At 41.5% G+C, this 12,081-nt stretch overlaps 1 protein-coding gene across 4 annotated transcripts in view; it reads right to left on the reverse strand.

The window, feature by feature from the left end:
* The window catches only part of LOC137352429 (E3 ubiquitin-protein ligase NEDD4-like), a 139,186-nt gene that overhangs the window by 43,477 nt on the left and 83,628 nt on the right, over positions 1-12,081 (reverse strand). For all 4 annotated transcript variants that reach the window (XM_068017843.1, XM_068017842.1, XM_068017840.1 and 1 more), the window contains 2 exons: positions 5,047-5,097; positions 2,786-2,847 (listed from right to left, as the gene is read on the reverse strand). In XM_068017843.1, the coding sequence (XP_067873944.1) occupies positions 2,786-2,847; positions 5,047-5,097 (113 nt within the window). The remainder of the gene's footprint in view (positions 1-2,785; positions 2,848-5,046; positions 5,098-12,081) is intronic.

The following is a 12,081-nucleotide window of genomic DNA, read 5'->3' on the forward strand; positions in this document are numbered from 1 at the left end:
TTACAAGGGTTACAGAGATCTTGTTTGAAAACAACCTTTTACTGGAAGCCTTAAGCTCAATAAACAGAAACCTTGGTGAACTGGGGATGTTGTTTACAGAGAAGTGACATGTCAAGATTTATGAGGGTCTGGAGGTTCTGATTGGCTGTTTGTGGTTTCACTTCTAAGAAATCGTTTTGTTTCAGTTGAGGTGTGGACTGTGAAAGCAGTTGAAGATCAACCTGCCAAGAAAGAAACCCTCAGCTCATCTTTCTTGCACCTCTCTAAAAGACCCTGAGAGGTCCAGTGTGTCAACTCCTCTTTCCTCCAGTCTTTGAAAAACCCCTGTGAAACCAGAGTGTGATAGCGGAAGCCACTGATGCCACATTTCTCCTGGAAAGCCTACCAGACTATTTCTCGACATCTCCAGAACAAACAGCTTCTGAAGAGATCCCAGTGACCTGTCACCATATACCCAGATGCCAGACCAAAAGGGACAAGTGACATCCTTCCATATCTTCTCTTTTTTCTTCAAGAATTAGGAAGTATTTGGCCAAAGTATTCTTTTTGGCCTTTTATTTTGTAATGGAGCTCTGTAGAGAGAATTTATTTGTTTCAGTGTGTGTGTATGAGTTTGTGTGGGGGAGGGGGGGGGTGATATTTTAAAAGGGAACTTTCATATTTCAATCTGTGTTTTAATGCTTCTTTACTAGAGAAGTCTTGTTTGATAATAAACTGATAATTTTGTTGTTTATTAAAGAAACCTGGTTGGTGTATTTTATTCTGGGGAAAAAGAGTAGAGTGTATGATTGACTGCATCAGTAACTGGGTAAACATTTAAAAATATATGTTGTAACCGGTGGAGAAGTGCAACTAGAACAAGACAGTGCACTCCTCAGTCGTAACACTATCTACATGCATGCCTATGTCTCTTTGGACTTCCACTGCTTGTGGCTGTTCACCATTCAGGTCGTACTCTGAACTATCCTTTATAGGTCCAAAGTGATGACCCCACACTTGCCTATACCAACAATCCATTTACTATAGTTTTGCCTATTCACATATTCTATTAACAGCTTTTTGTAATTTTATACTGCCATCTACACTGCTATCCTTGTGTCATTGGCCAACTAAAATATGTAACTCTTTATCATGTCATCTAAGCAGTTAATAAATACAGTGATTATTTGAGGCCCAAGCACACATCCCTGTTGGACAGCACTAGTCACATCCTGCCAATGTGAGCACCTGCCCACTATCCCTACACTCTGGTTGAGTGGCAAGAGACAATCTTTGAACTAAGTCAAAAATATGCCCTCAATTCCATGAGCTTCAACTTCAGCTAACATTCTCTTACGAGTGACTTTATTGAATAGATTCCGGAAGTCCATATAATAAAGTCCACAAACATTCCCCTGTCCACAGATGACGACAGTCACTACAGTAACTCACACGAAAAGTAACCACTTGAGTGAGGTAGTTGAGGGTGCCTGGCAACTGGGGGACCACACCTTAGCAGCAAGTTAACCCTTCAGGTGGGGAGCAAACTATCAAGAAAATAAATCAGGTAAAGTGCCAAAATCTCAAGTTTCTCATTCAAAGTTGCTTAATTAAAATTACCTGACAATTCAACATTTTAAGCATTAAATGTTCTATTTGCTATGCTATCGAGATTGCTTATATCAAATAATTAGACAATTCAAATGTTTTAGTGCAAAAAGAGAACTTGGAATTAATTACCAGGATTAGACCCTGTTTGTATCTCAATGGACATGTCGAAATGCATTCTTCCAGTAAACTGTGGACCAAGATCATCTTATCCCTTCCACTGGTGGAGAACTGTTTAGTGGTTAAGCACTAAATGCATTTATGGTACTGTTCTAGTGCCTCTGTGTGTTTGTTATAGTGAATATGAGTTTGCTTTAGGGTTGACCACATCTAGGCCAGTGATCCTAGTAACTTACATTTCTTTAGATCAGCCTTCAGTTCATTTAAGCCATATTTTCAGAAATAGATAAAGTAGTGTAGGTAGGTAGTAGGGAATATGGGATTACTGTAGGGTTAGTATAAATGGGTGGTTGTTGGTTGGCACAGACTCGGTGGGCTGAAGGGCCTGTTTCAGTGCTGTACCTCTAAAATAAAAAAATAAATAAATAAATAGATCTGAAATGTGACTAAGCTGAAAAATGTACCAGCACTAACACTGATGTTATCTTTTCAGTGTCTTTGTTAACTTGATTGTACAATCACTAATAGGTTCTGACAGCCTGAAAAGTGAATATGAAGAAATCTCAGGACAATAGGCTTGATCAGGTACATTGCTATGTTGTGACCTGCTATTTTGAATTTTCTCCAGCAACTTGAACAAATCCTAATACTTATACTGGTAGCTAATTAGATCAACATTTACACAGGGCGGCGCAGTGGTTAGCACCGCAGCCTCACAGCTCCAGGGACCCGGGTTCAATTCTGGGTACTGCCTGTGTGGAGTTTGCAAGTTCTCCCTGTGACCGCGTAGGTTTTCACCGGGTACTCCGGATTCCTCCCACAGCCAAAGACTTGTAGGTGATAGGTAAATTGGCAATTGTAATTTGCCCCTAGTGTAGGTAGGTAGTAGGGAATATGGGATTACTGTAGGGTTAGTATAAATGGGTGGTTCTTGGTTGGCACAGACTTGGTGGGCTGAAGGGCCTGTTTCAGTGCTGTATCTCCAAATAAATAATAAAATAATTATCAAGTATTTCCCAACAGAGGTTGAGCTACAGACCGCTTGTATATCGATGTTAAACAGAATACCTTCATTTACCTTCTAGGATGAAGAATAAAATCCTTGAATGTATATGGTCTGTCCAGGTTTGGACTTTCAGTCTGCAATTAAAAGGGTATCCATTAATTCTGATATATTTGCTTATATTTCAATTTCATTTTTCTACTCTAGTCATTTTATTTTTTTTTCCATCCAGTACTCATTTACACATATTTTCCTTCAACCAGGAAAGCCTTTGCAATCCAACTTGCGGGCTTCTGCACAATATCTGCCAACAGCACTTTATAACTGCCCATCTGAAGGTGCCGATACGTGAAATGAAACAGGCAATGAGTTTTCCTGGTCACAAAGTGCAGTAACCTAGACTCCGTGAAAACTAACAGTGCGAGGCAAATTTTAATGGTAAGGGAATCCCTAGGCACCTGCAAGGCTATCATTATTCATAGCTTCTAGCAAGGTTACAAATATTACAATTTTCCACAGTTTGAACAAAAAAAGTCTTTATTCCAGTTAGTAAATTAAAGGTCAGGCTTATTTTACTTGCATGGTTAGTTATTTTCTTCCCACATGATTGCTTTGCTTGTGCCTCAATAATAAGGTAGTTAAGCAAATGGTTAACTTGTCATGACGAAGGGCATGTTACAGTAGTCAGTGTTTTCGCCAGGACTTTACAAAATGCTGTGTAACCTCAGAGTTATCCTCAGTCGAAGAAGTCAGGTTTTTTCCCCCATTTAGCAGAAAACCAACAGCAATATCATAAACAGCCAAGAGAGGTTAAGGAAAGGAACACTTTTTTCTACTTACTGACCCCATGCCAACAATGAGCATTTTCACGTCAAGTAGAAGTTATAACCTCAGCAAAGCACCTTTTACTTCACCAATACTGCTTTGTCTACTTCCCATACCAGCCCTTTAGCCTAAGATTGATTGTTAATTTAGTATTAAATTGTGGCTGGACCTTTCTAGTGTTTAACCCTGGGAGAAGGAGTCAGAGTTGAGGACTGAAAGGCTGTGATCACTTCAGACTGAGGAATATTCACTATTGGCGTGGGGCCAAAAAGTAGAAAAAAAAGTGTTCCTTTCCTTGAAATTTCTTAGCTGCTTATGATATTTTTGTTGCTTTTCTGCTCAAAATCAACAAAAAAAAAACTTTGGAATTACTCAGGAGTTTAGGTTGCATCTGTGGAGAACCAAGACTCCATTCCCTTCTCTCAATTTCTCAGTGTCTACTGAAACTGCACTGATGATGCCAGAGGTTCCATAATGTCCTTCCTGCTCTTCAGCTGAAGATTCCCCTCCACAGGGTCCTGGATCAAGTCCGTTCCATTTCCTGTACTTCTGCCATAACCTCTTTTGCTGCCCATCCCCCCCACCACCCACTGCACTCAGAATCAAGATCAGGTCCCCTTGTCCTCACCTTCCAGCCCACCAGTCTACACATTTGGTAGATCATCCATGCCTCTTGCTCTGCTGAGAACACTTCCAGATGGCCTAGTGTCCCAAACGCAAGTCCCACATTCCTCCTGCAATGTTCAGAGTCCTGACATGAACCCAGCAATTTTGTGCCTTGCTGCCAATCAGCCAATTTTACATTACAGTGAGCTTCCTGCTTCTCAGGAGTTCAAGAAAACAACATTTAAAGTAGAGATGGTCACACTGCACAACAGGCAGGAAGAGGACTGGAGTTGGGGACACAGAATCTTGAAAAAAGCTGGGGAGAGGAGGGGGGGGGGGGGGGGGCAGGGGAAAGTGGGGAAAGAACGCAGGGGACAAAAATGGATCAAAGCATTAAAGATACAAATGGTCTTAATCTAATTAGAGCTTAATCTCAGCGTTTAAACACTATATTCCAACACTCCAAAGTGTATAGACACCACTGTAACGAAAGAATCATCGGCGAACTCAAGTTCTAAATGGAAAAACCACATTGGATGGAGATGTTTCCCTCCCTCCATCCCCTTCCACTGGGACTCAGGAGGCTGAAGACAAGAGTACACTGGCCAGTATCCAGACATGTATTGGAAAGGAGAACACCCTAGAGTTGTGGTGGGAGTATAAGAGGAGCAATCGGAGGGAGAGGGGGAAGGAGGGAGGGAGGAAGGGAAGGAATGAATGAATTGCAAGAATATGATAAACACGATACTCTTAAAATAAATGCATATTCTATGAGATTTAATGAAAAAATCTGTAAACTTATAGATTGACATTATATTTGGCAAATGGGCGCAGGAATTTTGGGCACAAAAATATTCTCAAATAACAATACTTCGACACGTCACTCTGCTGGAATTAAAACTTACCGGGATATGTTGAAGGGGAATATCCACCAGGCCCAGAAAATCATCCCTGGTCTAAAAAAAAAGAGAGAGACAAGGAGACAAAAACAAAAGGAGAAATTAAACATCTGGTTTAAACTAGGGAAACTCCGTGTAACTGTCACAGGATTGGATGGAATGCTAGTTTTACACCACACACAATATTACTCTCGACCAACTTTAATGCAAAGTAAAATGTGGCAAGTTATAAAACTAGCGCTGCACCCAATCTATTACAGTTTCCTGATGGGCAGGTTAGGTTAAAATTTTCCCCTCTTGTCATTCACATGAAATATTCCATTTGCCGTCCATCAGCATCATTTATTCTGTGTTTATATGATTTTGACATGTAACGGGAAGCACAAATATCTATTATTGGTTAGAATTTCAATTGGGAAATACTGCTGCTGTTATAAAAACAATAAATGTTTTATTTATATATGAAAATAATGCATTTGTAATATCACAACAGTCACAAGATATATTCTACCGTGGCAAGATTAGACTGTATGCCTAAATATTTCAAATAAATACTTTCCAGTAGTCTCCTCCCCTTGATTGTAAGTGCAAGGGGGCATTATAAAAAGAAAACACTATCCATTAAGTGACAGCATTTGCTGCAAAGCAACTGACAACATTGTACTATCAAATTATTCCAACAGTATTACAAGCCAAAGAGCATGATAGAGAAGTCACGTAGGTTTGACTTTTCGAAATGAGCAGCTTTGAAACCAACACTAAAGGAGATAGTGGTTCATTTTAAAGGAAAAACAAAGAGTTTAAGAAAATAAGCCTGCCTTTTATTGCTGGTCAATATTACAGCAAAACCCTTAAAACACAAACTAAAAGCACAAGTTATCATCAGCCTACACAATTAGCCTTAAAGGATGTTTTCAATGTTGCATACGAATTGATGCATATCTTTAGGTCCAGTATTAAAGAAGATTGTGCAGTCTGCATATAAAACTTCCTGTACTTTGCACAAATTGGCTGCAGTTGGCAGTCAGTCAGTGTGCAATTCTGGTCAACTCATTACAGAAAGGCTATAATTGCACTAGAGGGGGTACAGAGGAGATTTACGAGGATGTTGCCGGGACTGGAAAAATGCAGCTCTGAGGAAAGATTGGATAGGCTGGGGTTGTTCTCCTTGGAACGGAGAAGGATGAAGGGAGATCTGATTAAAATGTACAACATTTTGAGGGGCCTGGATAGAGTGGAGGTGAAGGGCCTATTCACCTTAGCAGAGAGATCAGTGACGAGGGGGCACAGATTTAAAGTGATTGGTAGAAAAATTAGAAGGGAGATGAGGAAAAACTTTTTCACCCAGAGGGTGGTGATGGTCTGAAACTCTCTGCCTGAAAGGGTAGTTGAGGCAGAAACCCTCAACTCATTCAAAAGGAGTCTGATTATGCACCTCAAATGCCGTAATCTGCAGGGCTACAGACCAAATGCTGGAAGATGGGATTAGAATAGGTGGATCGTTTTTTAGCCAGCACAGACACGATGGGCCAAGTGGCCTCTTTCTGTGCCTTAAACTTCCTATGATTCTATGATTCACCTAAAATTATACAATTTCAAAAATACATGTATAAGTCACTGATGCAGAGAACAGTCCACACAACTGAACCAGCACTTTGCTTTACAGTCAGAGTGTTCAATTGGTGTATGGGAGATCCAGCTGCTATAAATGTTAATAAACCATCACGCTGAGAGAAACGGTGTTTCCTGTCACACACAAAGACCCAGAAACTGGGTGTCAGAGTTGACAGCATGATTAACTCCCTGCTTGAAAGCGAAACAGCCTCCATCAAAACAGAGCAACCATTTCATGAACCTACAGGCCAACTCTAAGAGATGCAAGCTGCCGCCCTGTGCCGATGATGTTGAACTACTGGAAAAGCAGTACAAAGTACCAACTGCTGGTGGCACAGGACGGTGTAACGCATATCATTTGGTCCATTGGCATCAGATACCAATGCTAAAGGATATGCATTTTCTTTTAAATGAAGAGCAGAAAAGTACTTGTCTACTTGTCTGGAAGGTTATTTTTCTCTTCTGCAGCAGCCGCAGAATAAAAGTGTGTTAATTTGTGTTCTTATCTGCACTGACTTGTTAATCAAAGGTTGATGCAGTGTCTTATCAGGGGACTATCTGTCATTACACCACAGAACACATCAGTGTCCACTTGAATCCAGAAGGAGGGGCAAGGAGATGCCTACTGGGATGAAACCAGAGAAACAGGCAGCAGCTACAAGCTGCTGTGCCCCCCTCGTCCATATGAGGTCCAGGGTCAAGCCGTGCACCCTGTCTGCAGGTCCAATTATTGCTGTGTTCCATCTGGTCACACTACCAACTGGCACCAACCTCTTCATTTGTTGCTCCATGTAAAGTCTCATTATCTTCACACTATCAAAAGATTACAATTCATTCTGGCACTGAGCCACTCTCAGGTGATCCAAATGTGGATTGCACCCCATTTCAGGAGCCTAGCTATACATACATATTCCAGCACTGTACTTAAAAACACATGCACAGATTCGGTCGCAGTACTGTTTCCCAACCAACAGATGATGCTAGTGTACTTTGTGAAAATGAAACTATACTGGCAGCATCTACCGGCAAAACTATACAAGAAAAACACCATAACTGCACTAGTAAAATCCTGGAATAATAACATTGTAATAAATTAATGATCCTACTTAATTATGAAAAAAGTTAATACTTTGTGTGGATGGTCCTTGTGCAGAGTCAGGTAGACAGTGTTTCCAAATTATATGATGTCAAAGTAACTTGAGCCATCCAGAGCTTTGATTTTGTTACGATTAACCTGGGTTTAGAGCACAGCTTTAAAATTCACTCCAGCAATTTGTATGTATATAAGCACCTTTAATGTAGTAAGGCACCTCACAGGAACACAATCAAACAAAATCTGACTCAGAGTCACATAAGGGGATATTAGGTCAGATGACCAAAAGCTTGGCCAAAAAAAGTAGATTTTAAAAAGCATCTTAAAAGGACGAAAGAAAGTTAGAGACACAGAGGTTTAGGGAGGGAATCCAGTGCTTAGGGCTTTGGCAGCTGAAGGTACGGCCACAAACGGTGGAGCAATTAAACTCGGGGATGCTCAAAAGGCCAGAATTGCAGGAGCACAGATATGTCGGAGGATTGTAGGGCTGGAAAAGATTAGAGATAGGGAAGGGCACGGCCCTGGCTGGATTTGAAAACAAGGATGAGAATTTTAAAACTGAGGCATTGCTTAACCGGAAGCCAATGTAGGACAGCAAGCAGAGGTGATGGGGGAATGGACGTGGTGCAAGTTAGGACACAGGCAGCAGAGTTTTGGATGACCTCAAGTTTATGGGAGGGTAGAACATGAGAGGCCAGTCAGGAATGCGTTGGGACAATCAAGTCTAGAGGTGACAAAGACATGGATGAAGGTTACAACAGCAGATAGGTTGCGGCAGGAGTGGAATCAGGAGATGGTACGGAGTTGGAAATAGGCATTCTTAAGGATGGCAAGGATACATGGTCAGAAGCTCATCTTGAAATTAAATATTTAAGCTAAAGTTTGCAAACAGTCTGGTTCAGCCTCAGACGGATGCCAGGGAGAAGGATGGAGTCAGTGGCATGGGAACAAAGACAATGGCTTCATATTTCCCAATATTTAGTTGGAGGAAATTTCTGCTTATTCAATATAGGATGTCAGACAAGCAGTCTGACAATTTAGAGACAATGGAGGAGTTCAGAGAGGTGTTCATGAGGTAGAACTGGACGTCATCAGCGTACATGTGGAAACTAACACTCTGCTTTTGGATGTTGTCCACGAGGGGCAGCATGTGGATTTGAAATAGAAGGGACCAGAGGTAACGGTGCAGGAAGAGAAAGTGATTACATTCTTATATAGCCAGTTGTAGCCAGAGAATTAGTTTTCCAACAACCTTATCCCACATTTGCTGGACTTGTACACACCAGTGTTTTTCAAAGTCAAACAAATAATAGAATTGCCTGGCATCAGCACTGAGATATTTTAGAATATAATCGTGCACGCTGAATGCAAAATAATGCCTTCAATTTGAAGGCAAAAGGATACAGTTTTATAAGTCATCATTGAGTTGTGCCAGGATTTTAACACTTAGACTGTTTATGAATGGTACACTGAAGCATCAGGTTTAAATAAAAAATGTTGTAGTGTTGCACTCACACAACAATTTCTTACATGTTATTAAAATCTTGGCACAACACAATGATGGTACATGGAAGCCAAATCACTTTAAAAAAAATAAGCAAACAATTTGGTTCTTGTCTGCCAATTCAAACATCATAGACTGAACAGAACAAAATTGACCTATCTTGGTACATTTGTTCCAAATTCTGTGTGGAGTTCCCACCAGTATCAAAGCCTGGCAAATACCCTACATAAACTTGCAGCATTGAATTAACATGGGCACTATCCTGTACCTATGGTCCAGTTTCAACAGAACCTCCTGTGCATCCTACCACACTTGCCAATCTCCAAAACTTGGCAAAGCTGACAAACAGAGTGGAGGACTGAGCCTCCAAAAAGCTGATAACTCAAAAAAAAATAGAAAATAAAAAGCACTGAATAAAGATCTATGACCACCACCATTGTTTCAATATTACACTGGATTTCAACATTGTTTTTAGCATGTTGGGGATCACATTCCAAAAAACAAATCCAACATATACAAAAAGTAGTAGTCTCAATGGGAGCGGGACATGAACTTGTCCAAATTTATTATGCCATCAGATGTATTAAAGACAAAAAGTGTAATTTTTAAAGTAGTGAAATCTAGACATGTTTGAAAGCAAAGTGAGCTGTGATGCTGTAAACTCACTTTGCAAAGACAGAATATCTAGCCATCTCCCCTTGACATTCAATGGCATTACGATCGCTGAATCCCCCACTATCAACATCCTGGGGGTTACCATTGACCAGAAACTGAACTGAAGTAGCCATATAAATACCGTGGCTACAAGAGCAGGTCAGAGGCTGGGAATCCTGCAGCAAGTAACTCACCTCCTGACTCCCCAAAGCCTGTCCAGTATCTACAAGGCACAAGTCAGGAGTGTGATGGAACACTCTTGACTTGCCTAGATGGGTGCAGCTCCAACAACACTCAAGAAACTTGACACCATCCAGGACAAAAGCAGCCCGCTTGATTGGCCGCCCACCCACAAACATTCACTCCCTCCACCACCGATGCACAGTGGCAGCAGTGTGTGCCATCTGCAAGATGCACAGCAGCAATGCACCAAGGCTCCTTAGACAGCACCTTCCAACCTGCAACCTCTACCACCTAGGTGAACAAGGGTAGCAGATGCATTGAAACACCACCACCTGCAAGTTCCCCTCCAAACCACACACCATCCTGACTGGTCAAAATCCTGGAACTCCCTTCCTAACAGCACCGTGGGTGTACTTACCCCACATGGACGGCAGCGGTTCAAGGCAGCTGCTCACCAGCACCTTCTCAAGGGCAATTAGGGATGGGCAATAAATGCTGTCCTAGCCAGCGACACCCACATCCCATGAACGAATATTTAAAAAAAAAATATCTGGGGCCATGTTCCCCTTCCCCAAGGTTTACCTTTGACACTGGTGCATTTTCAAGCAGTTTGAAGTGTAATTTCATTATTCAAACCCAACCCAAAAATAATTTTTTGATAGTTTTATCTTAAAAGTGGTCACTACAGTTTTTGCACTATCAGGAGGTAATATTGTGTCGAACACTGCAGGCCTGCATGTATTTAGATGGCATAGCTGAAATTGCATTAGTAAATAACTTCCTTTAGGTTTACATCAAAATTATTTAAACAGAAATTAAACATTTTTAATACAAAAACCATTAAAGAGCATAACTTGTATTTCTATAGCACAAGCAGCAAGAGGCTCACTGCATCTTAAATTGCGGTGGGGGGGGGGGGGGGGGGGTGCGGGGAAAAACAACGTTTAGGTAATAAACAGGAGCACACTTCAAAACATTTTGAATAGTCACTCTCCCACACCAAAACATTCCCATCCGCTCCAGTTGACTAAAGGTCCTTTACCCACTCTAGACTCAGTTCACAGAGACTGCACCCCAGACAACTCTCCACCCTTTTACACAAACATTCCCTCTCCAACTCTCAGTTCATATTGGCTCTCTTCCCCTTCACTAGTTCAATCTGGCTCTCTTCCCCTTCACTAGTTCAACCTGGCTCTATTCTCCTTCTCTAATCTTGTTAAGCTGGCAGTATTCTTCCACTCCCCCCTGTTCAAGCTGGTCCTCCTCTCTCCACTACCTCACCCAAGTACAGGTTGGCACTTCCTACAAGCACCCAGTTCATTCTAACACTGCCCCTCCCAACTAGCTCTCAGTTCATGTTGGCAGGTTCCTTCTTCCCTCAACCCAAAGGGCAGCTTTCCCACTCCCCTTCATTACCTTCTGTTTCCGCTTAATGTCTACTGCAATCCATTCACCTCTCCCTTCATCGGGATCTATTTCCCTCAATCCCTTGGCGCTCAACACTGTCCCTGCCTATGACATGATCCATCTGTATACTGCAGGCAGGAACTGTTCTTTCCAAAATTCTTGCCTACAGTATGCAGCTAGCAGAATCATTTTCATTTGCAAACAGGGAGGGACTACACTGAGGGGAAGTGAGGCTTAGTTCCTGCTTCAAAAAAATTTAAAAGGTCTTCCACAAGGACTGAGCTCCCAACACATACACCATCAGCCTGAAACTCGACAATTGGTAATCATGACGACAAACAGACTAGCACTGACATAGCACCTTATCACACCTCAAACATCTCAACGTGCATTAATTACTTTGAAGTATGACTGTTATATAGAAAAACATGGAAGCTATTTTTCACACCCAAGACCCCACAAGCAGCAAGGAGATGAATGTTGACCAGGACTTGAACTAAGTCTTTTAACTCTCTAATTGGCTTTGGGTTACCTTAGTTTCTTTGTGTAACAATGTCTGAAGACGCTGTCTTGTGCACAGTAGTCT

This window comes from Heterodontus francisci, chromosome 38 (genome assembly GCF_036365525.1).
Source record: "Heterodontus francisci isolate sHetFra1 chromosome 38, sHetFra1.hap1, whole genome shotgun sequence".
In the NCBI taxonomy this organism is placed as follows: Eukaryota; Metazoa; Chordata; class Chondrichthyes; order Heterodontiformes; family Heterodontidae; genus Heterodontus; species Heterodontus francisci.